This window comes from Ictalurus furcatus, chromosome 28 (genome assembly GCF_023375685.1).
Source record: "Ictalurus furcatus strain D&B chromosome 28, Billie_1.0, whole genome shotgun sequence".
NCBI classification, from domain to species: domain Eukaryota; kingdom Metazoa; phylum Chordata; class Actinopteri; order Siluriformes; family Ictaluridae; genus Ictalurus; species Ictalurus furcatus.
In genome coordinates, this window is record NC_071282.1 from 12,316,116 (window position 1) to 12,341,893 (window position 25,778).

A 25,778-nucleotide genomic window follows, 5' to 3' on the forward strand; every position below is an offset into this window, starting at 1 on the left:
TATGTGTCTCTCTCTCCTACCTTTTGTCTTGCTGTATCTCTGTCTCTGACCTTCTCTGATTCTCTCTGTCCCGGCCTCTCTTTCTCTGTGTCTGTCTCTATCTGTCTCTCTCTGTCTGTCTCTATCTATCTCCCTCCTTCATCCTGTCATTTTGTCTCTGTGTCTATCTCCTTCTCGGATTCTCTGGGTCTTATTATGTCTCTCTGTTTCTTTGATTCTCTCTCTCTCTCTCTCTCTCTCTCTCTCTCTCTCTCTCACGCTGTCTGTCTCTCTCAGGACCCGAGTGTAACTGCAGTACAAACGGCTCAGTGGTCCCATACAGCTGTGACCCACTCACCGGCGGCTGTAAGTGTTTGCCCGGCTATTCGGGGCTCCATTGTGAGCAGTGTTACCGCGGCTATTTCAGAGACCGCACAGGTGGCTGCCAGCCATGCGACTGTGACTCATCCGGAGCAACGGGGCCGCAGTGTGATAGGTAAGTGACTTTTTTTCCTCCACCCCCCCCACAGAACACGTTTTTCCAGCAGCCAATGCCAGATTCCCTCAAGTAAATCGATGCACCTTACAAAGCAGTCGCCATAACAGTTGTTCACAGTTGAAGTCAAAGCAAACTGCTCATTTGCATGAAAGATGTTTACCCTTGGTGGAGTCATAAGTGGAAAAGTACAAAAGGTGAGGCGAGTTACATGTGTAGTGTTACATGCGAGGTTGTATAATCGCCGCCATTGCATTAATGTCATTGTGCCTGTGCTTCAGTAAGAATATTCATTTTCATTTATACTGATGATCGACTGCACTAATGCACTCCACTACACACATCAGCAAACGGCAGTGCAGCAGATCTGGTGCATTGTGGGATTTGTTTTAGGGAGCGAACATTCCAGTGCACTGGAAAGATTTTGCGATTGAGACAGCCCTTAAAATGGCCGACTCCATGATCAGCCCTGACTACTGAACTAGGTAGCTGATTGGGACGCACCGTAACGCAAGCCTTGCTAACATTAGCGAAAGTTAATTATTTACATGATATGGACCTACGCATTCTATAAAGACTGTTGTTTTTTTGGGTTGTTTTTTTTTTTTTTTTTTGTCCTGCTGATGTCCTTTACTCAACTGGATATGAAGAGCTGGTATACTTCTGTGCTCTTAAAAACTTTTAGCCACTCAGGACAGGCAGATGAGTTGTGTATGAGGATAAATATGTCAGGAAAACACAAATTTGGTAAGTGTTCTGCCAGTGTAAGATGAATCAGCAGTTCTGGGGGAAAATACATAAATCTGTTTCGTCATCTTTGTCGAAGCACCATTTATTCCCTTCTGATGTCAGGTGAGTAATTCTAGCCATCTTTCACCTGCGGTTACATTCCCGTAATGTTCACGTTCGTATGAAGCAAGAAATTCAGTCCCAAATATGGCGACCACAACATCAGGTGACTTAAATGAAACAACAACTTGCAGTGATCTAACACACTGACTATGTTTACATGGACAGCAGTAATCTAATTATTAACCTTATTCTGAATAAGACAATATTGTGATTAAGGTGTTTACATGAGTCGCTTTTAGAATACTCCTGTCATGTACCCGTTTTACATGTTATAGAACATAATTAGATTAACAGCCCGCGTCATTACGTCACCGCGCCACGCCGTCCGACGTCCCTCCAGAATTTCACGTATCGACATACAGTTCGTCTTCGTTATGGTACCGTATACAGTTTTGGGTGTTTTTATTTAATTTTTTACGAACGCTTTAAGTGCAGTTAATTATTTGTCATGCTGTAAGTGCAAATAGACGACTGCTTGAAGCCGTGAGGTGCGTCCCAAACCACGTACTTACCGTCTATATAGTAGCCGAGATGCATGTATTTTTCCCCACTAAAGGCCTATAGTAGGCAAGGTTTCGGACGCAGCTGTGCTCTCTCGTTCGCTGTAAAATGTTGAGCACTGCCGTGTGTGATCGTGTCCTGTCACAAAATGCGGTGAAAACTCACACGACGTTAATAGTGTGATTAAGGTGTTTACATGTCTGTAATACACGTCCATAATGCGACTAAAACAGGAATACTCCACCTGTCTTAATTCGATTAGTGCTTATTTCGAGTATGACCTTAATCAGATTAAGGTCATTAAAAATTGCTGTTTACATGGTAGTTTCTTAATCACAGTATTGTCTTAATCGGGTTAAGAGTGGATTATTGTTGTCCATGTAAAGCACTGACTGATGAGCTGCAACTGACTTAAGATGAAGCTCACACACTGTTCCACATCATGTAAGAGTCCTAATGTTTATTCAGCGTTTGTTTTCATGTACATTGTGTCATTGCGGTCGCATGCGAGTATCGTCCTGTTCTGTTCCACCGATCAAAAGGGTATACCTGTTGTCATCCTGTATCTTTGATGCCTTTGATGGTGCCAGCTAGCTGAAACTGTGACACGGTGAGATGACGAATCATTTGGTGCTCATGAGTCATTTTTTTCCGTTTGTGAATCATATTTAAGTAGACATTCATTTTCAGTTTTGCTCAATTGGCTTGAAATAATGACTTTCTTGAAGCTGTGCTACTGGTTGACAACAAATGCATGGTACCAGTGCTTCCTGTTAAACTGCCAAGATTTTTGTTTGGTTCAGGTCGCATCAGTTATGGTGTATGATGAGGCATAATGTCTCAGGTCTTCAGACGGAAACAGGCTAAATAAACTTGAGTGTTTTGTGCAGAGATTCATATACTTGTGTCACTGTTTTGAAGCACAAGCTTATATAGGCTTGGCGGGATTCCACCGTGATTTGCCGCCAGACACGACCGACTCCTCTCCCGGAATATATTCTGGCAGTGGTAGACGCGCTCCTGTCCTTTTTCAGGTCGCTTTTTTTCCAGATTTGCTTCATTATGTCTTAATTAGTTTTATGGTACACATAAAATCAAGACCCTCCTAGATAAAGGGCACAGCCAGCACGTTTAGTCGCAGTCTACATCCAAGACATCGTTACAGTGCTAGTGTTGCAACTAAAAGAATAATTTATTAAAAAAGCAGTTTAGCTTACAAGCCATCAGAGCCAGTGCATTATCCACGTAATGGCAAGGGACCATAAAATATATTTAGCTATTAATTACGTTCACTGTGCCATAGACAGGTGGTGATATTCAAACTACTCATCCATGACTCTCGTAGTCTTGGCAGCCATGACTCTGTTGCTTTCTGCATAATAATTACCTAATATTCTCAGACCTGCCAATATTTATGCATTACGTGCGGGAGCGCGGCATTTTGACATCGGAACGATTGTTGTGGATTATTTTCGTATAACCACGTGGTCTGTCTTCTGGTGTTCCTTACATGATGAAGTTGCTTGCGTTCACTTTACACGTAACGTTTGTGTAACGCACAGTCATAAAATCACCAACATGCCGGACTTCCAAAACAAAAGGTCAGAAGCAGCTGCCAGTTGAAGCCTATGCCTTTCCCGTGTGTGACTGAAAGTCAATTCTTACAGACTCATCAAGGACACGTCGTGATCTATCTGTTCATGACAAGTGAGAAGTACTGTAAACAATAAGGCAATGAATTCATCCAAAATGTTCTGATTTTGGAATTCAAACGCAAAATTGAATACGGTGTTGTGACTTGGTAACAAGCTGTCTATTTAAGCCTGTGCTTCCTGAGTAACATCGCTGAAGGAGATGGGAGCCAAAGTAAAAGCCTTCTTTACACACTCCACGCCTGCTCTCCATGCCCACAAGAAACAAACTACAAGCAACAGAAGGGACTTGTCGCTCACTAGTGTGAAAGTAGGATTAATCTGCAACTTGCTTATGAACCCAGGCTACGTTAAAGGCCACGGACTTTTAATAAATGTCTTTGCTTTCATGCGGAAAATTAGTCAATTTCAAACTTTTCGGTGAAAACTTGTCGCTGCTCTGAAACAAATTAGGGATTCTAGTAGTTTCCTCCATTCATCTCTTTATGCATGTGTTGCATATATGCCGTGTGAGGTTGAAGTTAGCTTTGCTCTGCTGTACCGCGACAGTGTGAGTAATTATAGCCTGGCAGCAGCAGACCGCCTGCAGTTGGAAACCACAGTCAAGCGAGTCTCTGCCGCACACTTGTGTTTGGATTGGAGAGAGCACAAAGCACACAGCCGCCTCAGTTTGAGTCCAGGCATCGGCTCAACACTCCTGCTCTCCCACTGAGCATCAGAAGGAAGTTGCGTCCAAAAATTAAACTGTCATGATAAACTGTCATCGACTGGCATCTCCCAAGAACTGTTTGGACTCTTCTAGACTTTTTTTTTTTTTTTTTCCTTTTCCCTCTCCCCTCCCTCAAATTTGCTCTACTCAGTGGGTAATGCAGACTTTTTGGTTGCCTTTTTGGCCCATGTGAGACAGGAAGAGTAGAAAGAATACATTTTGTCAGTTGCTCCTGAGTGAGCATCGCAGTAATACTCCTGATCAGCTGCTGCTATTGACTGACCTGGCATGCTAGGTTAGGACCTTAGACCTGCATGAGTATTTGGAGCTTCTCAGCAGTAGCTGTCAATTTGCAGAAGCTGTACAGAATGGCTCACCCCATACAGTAAATGCATGTGTGTACATCCATGGCTATAGCACATTATAGTCACCATGCAGAACTAAAACAAATTGTACAATACCTGGAACGTTTGTCTACCGTAGGGTTGTTACGATGTCAGTTTCACAGTTAGTCACAGTGTATGACAGTGTATTACTTCAGTGTTTCTCATTCCTTTCATGTCCAGATGTAACTCCCCAAACAATTGAGCAAACCCCCTCCCTCTGGCTCATAAATCATCTACAGCAACCAACATTTCTGCACTAAAAACCATTTGGATCTGATATCTATTACTGTTGTAAACATTACATTGCTACCGCTGCTGCCGCTCCTGGAATGTTCGAACTGTATCATACGTGAGGGCTATAAAACACACAGCAGAACATCGCATTGCTGACCAGAACTAAACAAGCATGCCAGTTTTGGCTAAGCAGCGCTTCATAATGCCATGCTAGTTACATTTTTGTTTTTAGTTCAGCTCAGTACCTTTCCTCACAGACACATTCTTTTTCAGCAACAACAGTGTGATAAATACTGACCGTGTAAGAGATTTTATGAAAAAGCCATTCTCAAAATTATCTTTCTAAGAAAGATCTATCTATCTATCTATCTATCTATCTATCTATTCATCCATCCATCCACACACACCCTGATCAGCCATAACATTAAAACCACCTGTTTAATATCTGGCACCAAGACGTTAGCAGCAGATCCTTTAAGTCCTGTAAGTTATGAGGTTGGGCCTCCATGGATCTGACATGTTTGTCCAGTACATCCCACAGATGCTTGATCGGATTGAGATCTGGAGAATTTGGAGTGCAGGTCAACATCTTGAACTCTTTATCATGTTCCTCAAACCATTTCTGAACAATTTCTGCAGTGTATCAGGGCGCATTATCCTGCTGAAAGAGGCCATTGTCATTATGGAATACCACTGGCAAGGAGAGGTGTACTTGTTCTGTATCAATGTTTAGTTAGGTGGTACATGTCAAAGTGACATCCACATGAATGCCAGGACCCAAGGTTTCCCAGCAGAAAATTGCCCAGAGCATCACACTGTCTCTGCCATCTTGCCTTCCCCAGATCTCAATCCAATCCAGTGTTCTGGCTGATTGGTGTCTTTTATAAAATATTTCATTTTTTAAAAATGTTTAACACTGACTCATGCATTTTAAATGGTTTATTAATATTGTGAATCCTTTGTGATTTCCTGTGGAAATTTTAAACCCTAATAACTCTAGTCTGCTTGAAAAATTTCTTACTAGAGGTAATGATTCTAGATCACATCAGTCTAGAGATGATAATGGTCAGTGGCTTCAGTGCATATTTAACTATGGAGTTAGTCGTGTGAACATTTAAACAAGTTGTATTCACTAGGAACTAACAAGCAAAGCTGATCCAGCATCACTGCACTCTTCTCTATTTCTCAGAACTGAATGCTGATGGTTTATGAGTAATGAATCATCCTGACTGATAGCCCCTTCTGCTCTGTAACCCCTATGCCACCTTCCTTCATGGTCAAATATATGCACTGGAACCTGACAAGGTCCCATTACCATTAACAGCCATTAAATAGTGTTGTTGGTGGTGGTGGTGGTGGTGTTAATCTTATTTTTGACTTTAGTTAATAGTTTCAATTTTGTAATAGCTTTCTTTTGTGGCATGACCGTGAGAGTTTGGTGTCATTCATGTAGCCATGCTTAGAAAGGACAGATAAAGGCAAAGAAAAACAAGCTGCTATGCAGGAAAGTTTGCGAGCCTGTCCCTTTTTAAACAGCAGCCAAAAACCTTCATGCGTCCTTTCAGTGGATTGATGTACTGGAAGTCATATTGTAGTAGAGTGATGAAGCTGAACTATTTTGTGACGTGCTGTCCATGATGTGAGCAGCCATGTTGATTTGACATCATTTACTGAACTCTGGGTTGAGGAGACAGTCCCAAGTTCCAGACTAGGAATTCCGAGTTGAGATTTTTGCTTTTGTTTTCTTCCTAGTCGGAGGTCAGAAACTACGGGTTAATGAGGTTATGTGCCGTTTATGATCTTGCAGAATGAACACAGTTACACAGGCATTGCTGCTTGACCTGGCGGTCGGAGTCAGCGCTAACCAGCTGACCGTAACTCAATGGTTATGCTTATTCACATGGTACTAAGTTAATGTGACAGTTATACCAACAGTAACACATTATTTATGTCCCCAGAGTTATAAATACTTGGACCATGTTCCAAAGTACTACTACGTAATGTGCAGTATGGTGTTTCAAATGCAGCCTTGATTTCTCATTGACCGTGTATTACTTGGAATTCACAGCTGTTACATTAATCTGCAAGGTGGTGATGAATGCAGCACAATCAAGGTTTCAGAACGTTCTTCTTGTAATGTACCTTGCAATTGCATTTTTCTACCACAGAAACACATTACATCTCAGAGGATCAAATTAGACACTGTCTACGTTTACATGGACAGCAGTAATCTCATTATTGACCTTATTCTGAATAAGACAATATTGTGATTAAGGTGTTTACATGAGTTACTTTTAGAATACTCCTTTCATGTTCAGGATTTACATGTTATAGAACATAGCTCGATTAACGGCACACGTCAATTCGTCCCCATGCCACGCCGTCCGATGTTCCCTCCAGAATTTCACGTATCGACATACAGTTCGTCTTCGTTATGGAACCGTATACAGTTTTGGGTGTTTTCATTTTTCATCTTACGAAAGCTTCAAATGCAGTTAATTATTTGTCATGCGATATGTGCTAACAGACGACTGCTTGAAGCCGTGGGCTGCGTCCCAATCCGCGTACTTTCCTACTAATACAGTAGCTGAAATACATGTATCTCAGCTACTATATAGTAGGTAAGTACGTGGTTTGGGACGCAGCCGTGCTCTCTTGTTTGCCGTCAAACGGTTGAGCACTGCTGTGTGTGTACGTGTCCTGTTGCAAAATATGATGAAAACTCCCACACGACGTTAATAGTGTGATTAAGGTGTTTATGTGCCTATAATGCGATTAAAACAGGAATACTCCACGTGTCTTAATTCCATTTCTGTTTACTTCGAGTATGACTTTAGCCGGATTAAGGTCATCAATAATCGCTGTTTACATGCTAGTTTCTTAATCAGAGTATTGTCTTAATCGGGTTAATATCGGATTATTGTTGTCCATGTAAACGCACTCATTGTTAGTTTTCCTGGTATAATTACTCTAACCTTTATAAAACATGTTATTGTCACACCCTTTTGGGAGAATTAATTTGATAACGAATCAGATTGGCCAAAGAGTGAAAGGTGTCACTGCAGCAGTTTTGCTGGAGAGCTGAAAATCTCACTGGAAAATCTGTTAGGATTGCATCACTGCGTCAATGCATCACTTGACCGTCATGCAATCAAATGTCACTATACCACGCCATATTAATGTCCATCAGATTACATATTCAAATGCAGATCGTGTGTATTCCAGGAAAGTAAAACTTCCCTGACCGATGATAAACTGAGCTGCCAACGTGCCACCAATGCAATGTTCTGGTAGAAGTAGGTCATTTTATTAACTAAAATCACATAGTGGCTGGAGAGCTATATTAGGTGAGAATCTGCAGTGCTCGTTTAACTGACAACAGACTTAGCAATTCCTGGAAGAAGATGATAGGCTTCAGTAAAATTCTGAATAATTCTTAAAGCACAGCATTAAGTCTGAGTCAGCAGGCAAACCCTTATTTTACTCCCTGATATCTGAAAAGACAAGATGCGTAAGATTTCCCAGCTTTTCTAGATTATAAGCGTTCTGTAGGTCAGCTCTAGGAGATTACGTGCAGCTAACCATGGCTACTTATTGAGTTTTAGGCTTGAAAGTTTAGCACCAGTTATTTCTCTGAGAGTGTAGCATTAGCCGGAGTCCACTGTTTAATAAATACAGCGAGAGAGCCTTATCTGCATTCGACAACAGTACGGTGTTTGTATACAGTACAGAGTTTGCTTGTTTCACTGTGCTAGGTAGCTAGCTAATCTCTCTAGCTTGTTTGTTGCACCATAAAAATGTTTTTTTAAAAAAACACTATGTATTACACTATGTAAAAATAATTTTTTTTTATTTATAGTTTACTTTTTTTAAAATTATTATATATATTCATAGTTGTTGTGAACAAGTAGGCGCAGGTACTTCAGAGTTCTTCTCTCGTTCAGCCAGAGGAAGACAGAAACCCACTCGCTATTGGCTTTTGCAAAAGAAGCATTTTTTATTTGGTATGCATTTTTAAATAAAAGCCACAAACATGATGTGCTACCTCAGACACTGTCGTGGAAAATGAGTTTTTATACACGTTTGTGTCTGTATTAATTCACATGACTATATAAATATCTCACCAGATTTCATTAAATTATGTTTGCTACTACATTTTAGTCTAGATAGTTATATTTCTGGGCATCCAAAACATAGGACTGGGTAACACCTTAGCCTGGTGGGCTAGCTAATGAATGAATTATTTACCCGACCCTAATTTCAGATTCTGTTTTTGGAATGTATGGTTTCAGTTTGTTTTATATGTAGGAAGCTGCTGCATTTGCTTTAAAATCACAGTGCGGTATGAATGTGCAGTATTTTTCTCCACAATTCATGTCATAGGGTTGAAGGCCCTGGCTTGTGAAACATACATCGTACATGGAAATTTAGTCAGATCAATCCTATCAGATATCATGTAGTTGGCATGGTTTTTTTTCTGAATAGGTACTGGCCTGGTAGTGAGTGATGTATGGAAAATTGCAGTCAGTATAGACATTGTTGCACTGTTTGCACCTCTTTAATGTGACGCTCAAGCAAACAAACCTGTAGGCAAAATGCCATTTAACTTCCAGTCTACTGGTTTTCCGGGGAAGGTGGTGGGTGCATGTATATTCTGTTTATTCATGTTTCACTAGTGTGTTCTAATGACATGGTTTATATTGAATTACCATCTTGAACAGTTTCCTTTTCAATGCGGAAAACTATTTATGGTCTTGTTTATGGTTTGGGCAACTTTAAGGACCGATGAATTCATGGTTCAGGATGGCTGTGTTTACTTGCTTACATCATACTACACCACACACTGTGGAAACCCACATGCTAAAAACAGCCAAAGTCATTTCAATATCCATTAATCACTGTATTTATACAGTTCATACACACACACAACCGCTCAATATCCTACAATGCATTAGCATTCAAAACATGACTTCTAAAGTCATAATTAGATGCACAATTGAGTCCTGACTTGATTAGTCCTGATCCGTCAGTCAGACTTGGACATAAATAAGATCGGAGAGCCAAGCCATGAGCCGGTCAGCCACAGTGGCCATAATGAGATTTCCACAATTCAGCCAAAAAAACACACACACACACACACACACACACACACACACACACACACACACACACACACACACAGACAGTCATTCACCATGAATTTAGCAGTAAACCTAGACACAACTTGGATGTGGTCAGACAACATGGGCCAGAAGAATGGCCGCTGAAAAGCAACATCATAGTATAAGGTGTGGGTGTGTGTGTGTGACTGACGGTTTTTATAAGAGGAAGTTGAGTTTATTGGGGGTTCAAGATGATTCCAGAGCAAAGGTTAGAACAATAGGGTTGCTTTGGGTTAGGTTAGTGCACAAATTTTCATACCACTACACTGCTGAATTCTCAAATCCGGTTGGTCAAAAGTTGTTGATTAATTTACTACAACAGTAACTCTGATAGTAGTGCCCAATGTAATTCAGACCACAGGTTTATTAATGTCCATGTTCTAATACATTATTGTTTCTATACTAACAACTCATTCACAGGGATTATGACAGACACGCAATATACGCTTTTGTAATATACATATAGATTGTTATTGTTTAAAAAAGGTGTTGGTCCAGGTGTTGGTATGGTGAATCAGTTTGTAAGGAGATGTTTATTTAACATTTATGGAAGGAGTCTCAAGTGTCAGTGCTTTGTAGCCGTCACAAAGTTTTCCACCTTGGGAGTTTCACACTTTCTACGCTATATGGCCAAATGTTTTGGACACCTGACAATCACAGCTACATGTGCTTGTTGAGCATCCCATTCCAGATTTAGTCCCCCTTTGCTGTAATAATAAACCTCCTCCAGTCTTCTGGGAAGATGGTCCACGGGATTTTGGGGTGTTTCTGTGGGGATTTGTGTTCATTCAGCCATAAGAGCATTAGTGAAGTCAGGCTTTGATGTTGGGTAAGGACATCACTTGCATCCCAAAGGTGTTCTCTGGGGTTGAGGTCAGGCATCTGTGCAGGCCACTCGAGTTCTTCCACTCCAACTTTGGCAAACCGTGTGTTCATAGGAACAAGTTTGGGCCTCTTAGTTCCAGTGAAGTGAAAACTTAAAGCTGCAGCATACAAAGAAATTCTGTGCAACCGTGTGTTTCTAACTTTGTGGGAACTGTTAGGGGAAGAACCACATATGAAGGTCAGGTGTCCACATACTTTTGGCCATGGAATTTTTGGTCTTATTAACGTTAAGACAGAGAGAAAGAGAGTCTGGTGAGGGACTGACTTCATTCATTCAAAGCTGTTCTAACGTAAACAATAGCAGGAGCTAACTTGTTTCATTGTTTAGCAGCTGTTAATGGGGGCACAGCAATGAGTAAATTTTTTTGAGGCGGTGAAAAGGGTACTATGGAGGACCACCATCTGTGAAAGAAATCCGAAGAGCTTCCACACCCACCGCATGTTTTGTGCGTTAGGGATTTGGCAGTATGTGGGGCTCCATAATGAGAACCTGCAACAAAATTAGTGAGAAACGGATGTGAAGGAACTTGTGATTCAGAAACAGTCATGTTGTCTGTATCACTCTTTTTTTTATTTATTTATTTTTTTTTTTTTTATTGCTCAGACATCAAAATAGCTGCGATGTGACCACGAATAGTTGCATTTTTCTGTAAAGATGGAAACATTTAGTGCTTCTTAGATCAGATCGAGTAGTTCTATGCTGCTTTCTGTGCTGGGTTGCACACTCTCTCACAGAGAGGAAGTGATTTGTGTATGGCCTTCACATGTGAGCCTTAAATGGTGACCCATCAGTGTTTGATTTAAACTCTGGCATGAAACCGCTTACAAAGCACCATCCTGCTTCCGTCACTTCCCTCACTTACCATAAATGGCATATTGCTAGGATCTTTATTACTAGGAGATCTGTATTTGTTTATTTGCATGAAATTTGGAATTGTCGAATGCACAATTAAATATGCTCATAGGCATGAGTGTAAGGAGTTCCATAACAACTGTATGATCATTTCATCTATTCCTGAAACATTCCTGAAACAAGAAGAGCTTTTAGCATTTTGATTAGTGCCATGTTGAAAGGCATGAAGTAAAGAAACGAATCCTACTTTGTGGCTATTTGATTCCAAATGAACTGTTTATATGCATCCTATACAGGGTATATCAAGAAATCCTTCTTTACATATGCATTACATGTAATCCGAGCGAAATTATATGCATATGTGAAAATGTTTAGTGTCTGCTAGATGAGACAAGACTTTATTTATTTATTTATTTATTTATTTAATTTTTTAATTTTTTTTTTAACAGGGGTCAAACTCAGATTCTGCCTAGGTTTTTTTGAGAGCCTTTGAAAGGTCATAATCTAAGGCTACCATATCGCCCCCCCCCCCCCCCCCCACACACACACTTATCTATTCTTTCAATAATCTAACCAATCAATAACCTTGGCACTGAAAGTAGTACAGGAAGAAGCAGGCCAAACAGAGACTATTTTTAGATATAATATACAAGCGTCCTTCTTTGGACCTCCACTTCTCGGTCGGTCCGCCACACTTCGCAGCACATCTTTTTAAATTTGTTAATATGTTTGGCAACAGTGTCATGTGTAATGTGATTGCCATGTTTCCTGTTAAAGTCCATCGCAACCTCGTGACAGCTGCCTGATCCAGCCATGAGAATGATTTCAATACGTTCTTTTGTCAAAGGTGTTCTTAAAGGCTAAAAGGTGTGTGTATGATACATATATATAAAATATAACAAATTTGGAATACATTTTGCTGAAAAGTGTTAATTTCCCCTATGTATGGAGACTTTTGGGACACCTTGTACATCTGTTTTCCAAATATCAAAAATATGTAACCTTAACAAACGCCCACAGGCTTATCTCTGCTAAGAACCTGCACGTCCTTATCTCCCATCACTCTTTTCTTCACGCTCCATCAATCCATTCATCGCCACGTAAACTTTCAGCTTTATTTTCGACTTTGCACACACAGCAAGCAGTTATGTCATGATTTCAAATTAATTCCCTATTATTTCAAGACATTGTCATAGTTGCAGCTTAACAACTTGTTCTTTTGAGTTATCGTGCCATTATATCCACATATTATCTCATTAGTTTAACTTGATATTTTACACCACACAGTCTTTCAGTAATACTGATTTATTGCATATTAGATATTGTTTCCCAGTAAGCCAGATGTTTCTTTAGTGGAATTCATTTGACATGATTAAAAATGTATTTAAATTTCATTCCGGTTTAATCAAGGGTTTGACTCCTAACTCTTGGTCATAGCGGACATATTGACTGTTTGCGTTTCGGTCAGGGATTCTGTAATGTATGCACGGTTATCACAGTTTAGTACTCATACTGATAAAACCAAAATGGACACCAGGCTTCTTTTAGGCCCCTTTACTAAGGTGACACATTGCTAATTGATTTATATATGATTAGGTAAATATAACCGAGCAAATATACTCAACTCCAGTAGTTCTATTTTTCCTGTCACTGGTGTTGCCTGGGAGTCATACACCATGCCAGTAAGATAGTAAAAATACAAATGAGGTCAAAAGGGTTCAAGGCCAGCATATAAATTCTGAATCAGCCATATATGATTCGGTCATGTGTGTGAGGGTGACCAGACATTAGTATCCCTGACCTTTGGCAGACAGACAAGCAGATGGTGAACACCACTGGTCCACATTTAAGCTTTGTTGCTGCCTGGTACTCGTTTTTGCCGCTATAATATTACACAATAGCTTACAGTTTACAGTCCATGTCCTGTGTATTTCTTGTTTTCTTCTGGGTATTTATTGTTTTGCACTCGTTTCGTACTATATGTAGTCTTGTGCACTGTTCTGTGTTGCACCGTGGTTCCTGAAGAAATGCCATTTCGTTCCAATGTATACAAGCTGTATAGAGGAATGACGACAAATAAAACCCCACTTGTCTTGACTTGATATCTAATCTGCACTATCTGAATGTGTGTGTGGGTGTGATTGACTGGAACTGTACCAATTTCCTCAACTGTATGTTACCATATAGACCAGACTTGCATTGTTTATGGGTTTGCCCCGGAGACTACAGTCATGGAAAAGTACCTTTAATGCCGCTGTGGGGTTGTGAAACCAGAATGACAAATGTCTTTTGCTTTCATAATTCATCAGTATCAGCACAGGAAAATTCACACTCTCACAAATAGAAATAGTTAATTGTTGCCTTTCAGGCTGGAAATAAATATAGAATCTGATCCAGGGTTGTTCAAGTACAGCTCGACTGTCACACATCTCAAATTTTCCTGAGTATTTAGAAATCATATTGTCTGGGGACGGACGGACGGACGGTTGTGTATCATTAGCTCTTTGACCTAGACCATGACTTTCAAACTTGATTACATTGCTGAATGATTTGCAGTGGCATGGCACTTTGTGAAACTCCCGATAGCCTGATACTCTGTCACATGGTTTGTTCCAGACAGGAACATTTAAGTCAGTTTTATTTTTAAATATTTTTAAAAATCCTTTTTTTTTTATAATGCAGTTTTTTTTTTTTGTTTATTTATTCATATAAATGCACCAATTTCTTGTATTATCATGAGTTTATCCACAGCCTCAGAAAGCTCTATTGTTTTATGGTTTAATGATCATTGGCCTATCGATTTTGTCCTTTATATGAATGGGAAATGTACATTTTTGCTTGCGTAAATGTGATAAGGAAATTGCACTTGGCACGCTTAAGATGCATTACATTACATAAGATTTATTAATTAATTCTGTTGCATGTACCAGTATGTAAATCCAGGCTTGGAGAATGAATGAATCCTGAGTTGAAATCCAGTAACTATGAATTTGTCAGTTCCTTAAATGGATTGCAGTTATCTCACTTAAGTCTTGGTTGTTACACTACTCTATTGTCACTAACTATAAAAATGAACAGATTAGTCACTGAAATCTACTGTGTATGTTTTCCATTTCCCCCTTAAACTTATCCTTTCCTGAAATGGCTACACTGTTTTGTTGGCAGTCATTTAGCAAAGCCTTGGCGAAATCGAATAATGTGGAACATTATCATGCATCACCAAAATGTTTCCAAGTGTCGTGTTATAATATACTTGCCACCCCAAATTTTGGATTTTAAAAAGCCATCATCAGTCAAATGTCAACAGGATCAAAAGCCTGCAGCAGTTCTTTGGGAGGAGAACAAGAGGTTCTTGTCATCTTATAATAACTACTGTCATTTCTGATATTTAAAAAAAAAATGCCTACAGCAGCAGGATGGGAAAATAGTATGGCAAAAACTACTGACTGAATCAATACTGTAAAGTTCCCTATTTATCTTGCCTACACGTTACATTTCTATATTTGTTATAACAGATTTAACCCTCCTGGTATAAACTTAGAATGGCAATCAATCGAAGTTCAAATCAAAAACTGTTGTTTTTTTTTTCTTTTCTGGTAGGGCCAAACATTACGCTTCAGTGCTAACAGTGTAGCTAACAGCAAGAAGCTCCAGAAAGCAGGTGTGATTTTAAAGATGTTAACGTTACTGCAGTACAAAGAATTAGCATATATCTTAGTAAAAGCACGTTACATTGATGATGCAAGGCTTTAGAAGGTCATGTTCAGACATGAATACCTCTTTCTTGGTATAAAGCATGATGAATGAGGAGCTTCTCTGTCAGTAAGACATTCATTTAAAGGTTATGACATTTCTTCTGCTGATTATACATATGCTCTTTAAAAACTGTTGTCAAAGTCGGGCTTAACTCTGCGTAGCCTGTCATTTTAGTGGTCTTCAGAATGTAGAAGGTTTCAGGGGAATTGATCTGGATTTTTTTTTTTTTTTTTTTTTTTGTCTTGGCCCTTGTATTTGGAACAAAGCATTTTAAATTTTCATTCATTTTTGTGTTACGTAATCAGTCTGTGTCACAAATCCTGCTTTTTGGCGCTAAACACACGTCTTGTCGATTGTCGTGGCATTTTTTTTGACCGAGAGAAGGCACTGTGCAGGTATGTTTTTGTTCCCCAAAGTAAAGTGTAAGTCCATTTTTAAATTGGAGGGGGGTGGGGGGATAATATGCTGCTAGCATGGATGAGTGGTTTTCCCTTGACATGGCATGCACTATTCATTGCTGAGTCTGCTAATTTAGCTGGGTTTCCGCTAATCCGCAGCTCTAGGGTCTGAGTCTTGTTTTCTCTCCACACAATGCACCCCTTTTTCTTTTCACTTGGGCCGGATTTCCCCAATAGATCATGCTATCCTAATATGCTATCCGAATAGCCAAAAATTACCATGCTGCAAGACATGTACTCATGCAGTTGGCTCTACAGTAGGAAGCTGGAGATGGACACCAGGTATGTACTCACTACCTCAGCTTTGACCTCATAAAGGACACAGTATCTGACTCTGACATTGCCTGCGCTGACTTTGTGGAAATGTCGACACAACACGCTCAGCTGGCAGATTTAGACACTGCTGCAGTCGAATCTGACCCAATCAGGTATGTAACTGCAGTTATATGAACACCGGATAACCTTCGAGGACGGTATAAACCATCTCGATACCAACTTGTGCGCATTTGCACACATGCCAAGATCTTCCAACAAGGTCACACATGATGTTGTATGATTCAATATTTGAACCTTCTTGCTGAGCAAATGCAAGTTCTGAATGACAAGAAACCGTATCGGTTATCTAGTACCACATTTACATATGTAACCAGGGTCCTAGTTTACTCCTAACTTCCAAGGGTGTGAAATGGAAAACGTATACCGGCAAAGTCATGAGGAACAGGACTCGCCTTAGTCCTCTCTTGCAAAGTGCTCAATGATTACTGCCAGACTTTGAGCACTGGAAGGCATTAAGTTAGACTGAGAAAAGTGCATGGTGATGGCAGACTTCCCAATGTGGTGCATGAGGAGGAGATGCTCCACCTAGTGGTCAAGCCTTGCAAGGTGAATAAACTGATTCACAAAGTTGGGTGATCTAACCTTGGACAGAAAACCCAGATTCATCCACAAGGTCACCCGAGTGTCATGTGGCCATCAATACATGCAAAGCGAGCTCATCACCAGAGCGTACAACTCCTCAGCACTTTTAGCCAAAATGATTTCTAGTAAGAAGGCACTTTTCAGAGACACTTCAAGTCCTCCTCACACATTCAGAGGAGGGGACTATGGTAGGCTCCTAGCGGACTAAGGATGAAAAGGTTACCAGTTTCACGATAAACCACGATAAAATTCCTCGACAGTTAGTATCATGTCACATTTTAATTATCGTTAAAACCATGCGCAGTTATCATGATTTGTAAAACTCGCGGTAAATGCCGTCCACACACCCAGCGAGAGTCTGACCCAGGCGCAGCATGCAACATTGTTGTTTTTTGAGCGTGAAAACATGGCGGAAGGCAGTGACGGTGCTCGGGAGATTTTCCAACCTTCCAAAAGGACCAAATGCTGAGGGAACCTTAGAAGATGTGCACCCTGTCTGCAGAGCTTGCCAGAAGAAAGTCTCTGTGAAATGGGGCAACACGTCCAATCTGCCGAGTCAACTTCGTGACAACCATCTATCACTTTATAGTGAATGCAAGGTAAGTTAACTTTTAGCTCAGTGCATGAGTTGGGGAAAAGTAAATAGTTGAACACAAAATATTGAATTGGGTTGAAATAATTTCTCATCTCACTTGTAATCAACGCAAACTTCTGCGAAGAAAAAGTTCCTAGTAAGTGCAAGGCTTTGAGCTAAGACAAACGAACAAGATCAAACAAGACAGTAATAAATAAGTGCGATATTTATGGGATAATGTACATTCATACTACTAATACACGGCTTTTCAAATAATTACGGGGACATGAAATAGTGATTGGAGATGAATGTTTTTAAAATTTGACCTGTTCTTTTATTATTTTGTAATCCGTTGCAGTCTACAAAACAATTGTCCGATACGAATACTGAAGTCCTCTGATTTCATTTTCAATACAATCGATAACTACAACAGAGACGCACGATGGCAGCAGTTGTGTTTGTATGAAAGGAGCGAGCGTGAGACATGAAAGAAGGCGGAGTTTCAGGATGAACGTTGTGTCATACCGCGTTGCGATTGACGACGGTCATAAACAGGAAATATCCGGAATTTCAGCGAGCCACGCACGTTGGATTTGTTTGCATATTTAGTGTTGTAATTATAGTGTAAACAGCTGCACATTTGCATTTGTTTACATATTTTGTTTTGTAATTGTAGTGCTACTAATTTTATTTGTTGTTTGTTGATTTTCAAATGTACAACCTGTTTAAATGATTTCAGTGTGTGTATCAGTACCTTTTGTACATTTTCAGCACATTTGAACAATACCGTGATAACACTGATAAACCGTGATAGTTTTGGTCACGATAATCGTGATATGAGATTTTCATACCGTTACATCTCTATAGGGGACTATGGTGGGTTTGGGCACCTCTTCCCATTTAGAAATGCTGTAATGCCATCCACTGTGCTGTGCATTGTGATGCTTAAGGATAGACAGGGACTTGATGCTGTTTAGCAGTCTCTGGAGGAAACCTAGGAATCAGCCAGTGCATCGTGTACAACCAGTGACGTGATCTCCAGTTACACAATAACTTGCACTTAAGCGCATACGAGTGTGCTGCTTGTGCTAGAGGCTCTTGCATCTGAATCTTGATCTTGCATTCAGAGTAGATCTCCGTCCTTCAGTTGGCCATCCAGTCTGAGAGTGCGGATCTGCTTGGTGAGGACGCTGCCATGCTATTTTTGACAACTCATGAAAGCAGCAGTGAGCCAAGGAACCAAAATCTTGAGGTCACAAGGCCGAAGGGCAAAACTTTCAGAAGCGTCTGTGTTTCGGAGCAACATGAAAATGTGTGTCGCACCGATCCACAGACATGAACCGGGTGCCGTGTCTGCATGGCTTGACCTGCATCTGTTTACAGCTACATCTTGTTGTCAGGGTCTGTTTGCATGTGCACAAGTTGGAATCCAGGTGTTTCCCACAGCCCGTGGCAGTTTATAGGGAGAAATAGAAACTGTGCTGGGGTTGCTGTGACTGTACATGGGCATTCTGTAGGACAGCATTATGTACAGAAAATGAATACATGTGTATACATGTATTTTATTACCTGCCCGGGAGACCAGTCATGGACTCTGTGAACAGGTGTGTTCAATATAGAAAGGGATTACGTTTACAATTCTAAGTTTGTATTTCTTTGTACGCTAAAACTCTAGAAGTTTGTTAGTGCATTGACTTGTCCATTTCTTTACGTTTAGCTTAATCACAACTTCTTAAATTGTTCCGAATGAAATTATTAGCAGACTGTTTCTTCACTATGTGTGACTACGTGCAACAGTTGGCATGATGTGCTGTGGGAGCGGCAGTCATTCCTTTTCTCTCTTCATTGTAACTTGCTGCTGCTGTTTGATGGTGTCTGATGCCTTCGGCAATTTCCTGATTAGCTTCCTAACAGGCTCGCGCTCAGCGTAGCCTTGCAGCATGCCTTTTACATCGCTCGCAGCAGAACAATCAGACGACAGAACAAAGACGAGACGCTTAAATACCAATTGTTGCCATTATGAAAGATTGTGGACAAGTATTATTTTTGCACTAAAAAGCATTGTGGTATGCTTGAAAAAAAAAGACGACCTGTGCTATTTCTGACAAAGGAAACAGGAAGTTACTTGTGGCTGCCGTCTTCTGAAACTGGTATTAACAAGGTGTGTGTGGGTGGGTGAGTGGGGGGTGATGGAGACGGGGCGATGAAAAAAATGTTAGGCAGGTCGTTGCAGTGAGGCGAGGTTCTGCTGGCACACCACGCTGATCTGGAATGACAACCAAGCTCTCTAATGCTTGGACAAATTACTTACGACAAATAATCTGCCTCTGTTAACAGACTCACAGCTGCTGTGAATGATCAGGATTTCAGTGTCACATTGATTTAACAGGTGACCACAGTAAGTAAAATAATGGGCTGTAGACAAGACAAAAATACAACTTTATGCAAGTGATGAAATTCACAAACTTTCACAAAATCCTGTCACATGCCATCGGATTTATGTGTAATTGCAGGGCTCTCGAGTGGCGCAACAGAAAAGCATCACCCTAGCACTCGGAGATTGCGAGTTCGAATCTGATTATATAGTGCACCATTCGTCATTATCTGGTCCTATGTTTATTTTTGGAAAACCAAATTCCCATCAAACGCAATCCAGCTAACAATCCAAATAAGCCATGCCTTCCTCCTCACCTGAGTATCCTGTTTCAGGTGTTAATGCATTACGAGTTAACACTTCATAATGACAACAGCATATACAGTTGGCTCTGCATCCGAACCACAACACAATACACATGTCTCCACCACGTTCTTTCTGAGCCCACGCTATTCATTATGTTCTTCTTGGTTACCTGCCAAGCACGAAAGGAGGACCGGTTTGATGTACATCACCTACCTGGGGTGCGCATTAGGAATTTATTATAAGCCTCTAGTGTATGAATCAGTAGACAGCCAGCCTGGAGCTTTCCACTCTTCTTCCACATACAGTGAGCAATCAGCAGATCTGCTACAGTGGAGGTAATTAGCCTCTGCAGCGCTGCATCAAATACTCATGGGTGCATAATGTTGGTGTCTGGATACGGCGAGCATAGAATCCTTTCTCCTTCACGGCGCCTTGTGAGTGTTTTCTTCTGGTGGTTCATTATAGATGATGGGATTTTATGTTATCAGAGATGTAAAACAGTCTGACCCTGTCAACAGGAAGCATTTGGGCAACATCTCCACGTTGCTCGTCATCCTGAAATATTACATCGTGGTCATTGGAATCAAGCCTTCTGGCTCTCGGTGTAAAACAACAAAATGGCTCTGATGTGATTTGTCAACGCGCACTTTATTTGTTTATTCTGGTTTGCCGCCCTCGTTCGTCTGAGTCTTGGCCGGCTGCATCGATCGTTGCATTGATCGAGTTTGGGGGTCGGAAATCAGAAAGAGATCTCTAATCAGCCGGCATGGACTGGCTTATATCCAAAGACGTCGTTAGAGAACCTCTAATGAGAGGGCTTCCCCTGAGGGGGCAAAGACTAATGCTTAACAAATGACTCAGTGAAGAAATCTTGTATTGAGGAATTAGTTTTCTATATAGCCAAAACAAAACTCATACCAATGCATCTTTGTGTTTCCTAATTTCCTAAGCACTCGCGTGCTTGACCTTGCTGTCTCTCACACACAATATTACTAATTGTGTGAGTGGAGTGCTTCGACTATAAGGCTAGCAGATTCCTATGAGTTGTTTGTGCATAGTTACCGTTCACCACAGGCTCTTTCACAGAACTGATGAGCTCATTTCCTCCTCCTTCACTTGAGAAGAGAAGGCATTAAAGGAGAACTGCAAAATGATTTCCTTCTGCTTAATTTTCCAGCAGTTGACCATCTGCTAATAATGCACACCCACTAGCATCGAGTTTGGACATTGATGACACGACAGCAAATTGTGCAACAATGCAGCCTAGTTCACCTTTTCGAAATCCAAACCTAACCGAAAAACCCGATTAGAACCTGAAGGGGGAGGGGGGGGTCTTATGATTCTGAAGCATTTCTGTGAAAATGAAAAGACAAGGTAACAGGATTTGCTGGAGGAAGCACTTCCCGTGGCACCAGACACCATAATGGTGATAAATTTCCACATAATCTCTTCCTGGAAATTGTCTTGCGGAGTATCAGACTGTCTATATTTGTAAAAAACAATGGACAGACGTGAGCATTGGAGATGAGATGAGATGTACCGTACCTCAAATTAAAGTTGACATAGCAGCACAAGAAAAGAATTTTCATAAATACCTATACAACAGGAATAATAGAAACAATAAAACAGATCTGTGTGTTTGTACATATATTAGAGTTCTATTTGTACACGTGCAATATAATGAGTCTTAATTGATCACATATACATTATAGCACAGTGAAATTCTACCAGCATGTCAGGAAGTTGGGGTCAGAGTGTAGGGTCAGCCATGATACAGCACCCCTGGAGCAGAGAGGGTTAAGGGCCCAACAGTGGCAGCTTGTAGTGCTGGGGCTTGAACCCCCGACCTTCCGATCAGTAACCCAGAGCCTTAACTGCCAAGCCAGCACTTGCAATGACAGTCAAGATTTGGGTGTGTGTGTTTGTGAGACTGTGGAGTAGGAGGTACTGGGTATTGTGGCATTGTATAGTCTGATGGCTGATGGCACGAAAGAGCCTCCCAGACGTTTTGAGGCACGTGGCTGAATGAATCTGTGGCTGAATGTGAGTGTGTAACTTGATGTTTATCTCAAAACGTAAGCTTAAAAGTGGCTTCCTGTATATAAAAGTCTTATTTTTAACTGTAACGTTCTGATTTGTACATTATGTATGTCCTCAGCACACAGTAAGATTTCAGATGAAAGTACTATGCAAAAAATATATTCATCACAGCAGGAAACTGAGGTTTTTTTTTTTTGTTTTGTGTTTGTTTTGGTGCATTTTTACTGCACAGTCAATGAAAACATGCAGAAAAAAACACCTGCAATGAATAACAGGAACAATAAAACACTTTATGGTCAAATAAAACTGGTAGTTTGTGTGTATAAGTTTATACAGTACATGCAATTGTGTTCCCATTTTCACCACTTGTGCGTGAAACGATCCGTCTATGACCAAACACAATAATACACAACACATTGCTCTAGTTTGTTGTGGTAATTAAGTTTAAAACAAAGTGTTGGTGCCAGTGCGTTAGTTCTTAAAGGGTTAATGGATCGTTCTTGATTAAAGGTTAGCGCACCGTTCTGTTTTATCTAAACCGTGTAATGGGTTTTGAATGCAATTTGCAGTCTGCAGTGTTTATTCTCTTTGAATTGATCTCCTTTGGAAATGCCTCGTGTGGTTTGTGGGTTGTTGTGTGGTATAGCTGGACAGAACTTGTGTCATCTCGGAAATGTCTCACAAAAATGTGCCCATGCTGAGACCTGTCTACTGTACCAACAGATATTTAAAAGATGTTCTGTTACAGTCATTGTGGTAGGAATGTCACGATACCAAAAATCTAGTAGTCGGTACTGATACCACCCCCCCACCCCAACCCCCGGGACTCTGAATGCAAGCATTAGTTTAAATTCACTGATATGGTGGCAGGCCAAAAAGATTTATTAAAAGCATGAACATGTGAATAATTATTAGTGACATTAGGCTACATTTAGCTGACGGGACACGGACTGAATGGCGATGCATGGTGGCCCATTAGGAGGAAGTGTATAACATTGCAACGCAATAGTGTCGTTAACAAATAACTGGCTATCACAAACATTACATGGAGCATAACGTTAGCTGGTTTCACAGCCACAATGCAGCTGCCTCAAACAAATATAATATAGGACCGTCTTTCAGGTGCTTCGCCAAATTCCAGGTGTTTCCTTGCTTTGTTTTATAATGAACAATAGCATCGGTTACACACCGGCTTCAGAGCATCAATTATGCTTGAAGTCATGTGCCTTGAATGCGAAGTATTTCCATATTTAACTCTTACCACCTTTCCTCGCAACGAGTCGGGGCGGAGCTAAACTTGTCACCATCTTCTGTAGTTTTTCCCGTGTGCTTGTTGGCGTTCTTCTTTACCACTTGTGGACTGACTAAAACACTTATTTGCTGCCCCCATCAGTTCCAGAAAAATTGCAACCTCGGTACCTTCATTACTTCATCACATTACCTACGCAACTGCAGAAAAACATGTACCGTCACGTTTTAAGAATGTTGGTACCGAAGTATCGGTTCTCGTGACGTCCCTACATTGTGGCAGTCTTTTCAGTCATATAAACAAGAATTCTATAAAGAACATGGTACATTCATTCATCGGTAGGAAACGCGTTCTCCTGGACCCAGAGGAAACCCAGACGAACACAGGGAAAACATCTGAAATTCCACACAGACCTGTAACCCAACCTCAGGATCGAACCAGGGACCCTGGAGCTGTGAGGCGTCAACACAACCCGCTGCACCACCATGCCACCTGCTTCTTAGCAATAGACTTTATTTCTGTTGGTTCCTGCATTCACTTACAGACCGAGGAAATCCTGCTTCTAACTTTGCTGCATTCTGGGATGCTTTTCTACTCACCATGGTCGTCAGAGTGGTTATTCGAGTCACCATAGCTTTCCTGTCCGCTTGAACCAGTCTGACCCTCCTCCTCTGACCTATCTCATCAACCAAGCCATTTCCATTTGTAGAACTATCACTCACTGGATGGTTTTTGTTTGTTTGTATTTCTGTGAAAACTCTAGAGACTGTTAAAAATCCAAGCCCATCAGCGATCAGCTTCTGAAATACTCAAACCAGCTAATCTGGCACCAAGAGCTAAAGCACTGAGATCACACTTTCCCACATTCTGATGTTTAGTGTCAACATTAACTGAAGCTCTTTACCTGTAGCTGCATGAATTTATTTATCTGCTACTTGATTGGCTGTTTAGATAACTGCATGAATGAGCAGGGTTAGAAGTGTTCCTAATATATATTGTTTGGTGTCATACTAGCTATGATATGTTCGAGCTCAAATTGTATCTGCTGCCATCTTGAGGGTGTATTCTTGCTCTGACGCACCTCTGCTCATTCATCAGCACATGCTGAGGTGACAGAACTCTGTGAGCTGAACTCTTCAGCTAGACGTAATGAAATGATTGAGATTCTCCAGAGACACACACCGGGAATTTAACTGCTCTCATTGACCTGAGAGAGCTTCGTTCATGAGCTAATGAAGCTTTTAGTGGTCTATTTCTGTCGTGCATTTCCGTCCTGCTATGCAGCAGCAGGTACAGTTTAGTATAGAACAGGATAGATAATGTCATTTTGGTCTAAAATCAAACCAGTAGCATTTCTTTTAATAAGCTTGATCATTCTTGTTACTGCACCTGAGCTCTAACCTTTTACCGAAGCGAATGGAATGGAAATGGGTGCTTTATTATAAGCATGTTTGGGCTTATTGTCCATGATTTTGTTTAGCAGCTCAGCAACAGTGAGTCAATAAACCACACAAAGTAGCATGTGACGCAAATGCCAAACTCATCAAAACACATTATTAGAGTTAATCAAATCTCATTGATATTGATTGAAAATGCATTGTACATTATGCAGATTGGAACGTGAATGTCATTTTTATTTGTGTTTTGCTCAGACTGTTCCTTTGAGCGGAGTTATTATAAATCAGTGTGTTGAGGTTAGGTTTGGGGTTGAGGACTGTGTGTTGCACAGTCATACAGAGGTCACTGGGTTTTTCAGGTACAGCAGAGACCACTGCACTCCAGAACACTGAGTAATTATTCCAAGTATGCACGCACACACACACACACACACACACACACACACACACACACACACACACAGACACACGTTTCATCACTGAAATGGCGTTTGGAAGGCTGAGGGAGAAGTGAAGAAATGAAGGGAAGGGAAAGACGAAGCCTGTCTGTCTGTGAGTGCACCTCACATGATGTGTTTAGATTTGGCTTACCAGTCTACTTTGTCTGGATCTCATTTTATTGCCAGTTCAAGGTTTGGGTGAGGGGAATGATGGACTATTCTGTTCTCCTCTGTTGTGCTTCTGATGCAGTTTTATTGTAGCATTGCTGACGATTATGCTTCTTGCGCGATGGCAAGCTGCCAAGTGTAGAGTTATCACCCCATGAAGCTCGAGCTCTGATGTTCGTTAATTTTCTAGCTCTCTTGAGAATACAATTGTTCCCTTTCTGTCCTTTATCCCTGTGTATGTCTCTCTCTCTCTCTCTCTCTCTCTCTCTCTCTCTCTCTCTCTCTCTCTCACTGGCCATCATGGAGATGAGTTTAGCAGGCTCACGATTGCACAGGGATGTAGTTCTTGTCCTGTGCTGCACAGCCGGCTCTTGGTCCCTCGCCAGCTG

General features: G+C 40.9%; 1 protein-coding gene across 1 annotated transcript in view; it reads left to right on the forward strand.

The window, feature by feature from the left end:
• si:dkey-220k22.1 (multiple epidermal growth factor-like domains protein 9) overlaps window positions 1-25,778 on the forward strand; it is a 103,993-nt gene that overhangs the window by 19,236 nt on the left and 58,979 nt on the right. Inside the window, exon 2 of the mRNA XM_053617640.1 lies at window positions 277-475. Within this exon, the coding sequence (XP_053473615.1) occupies window positions 277-475 (199 nt within the window). The remainder of the gene's footprint in view (window positions 1-276; window positions 476-25,778) is intronic.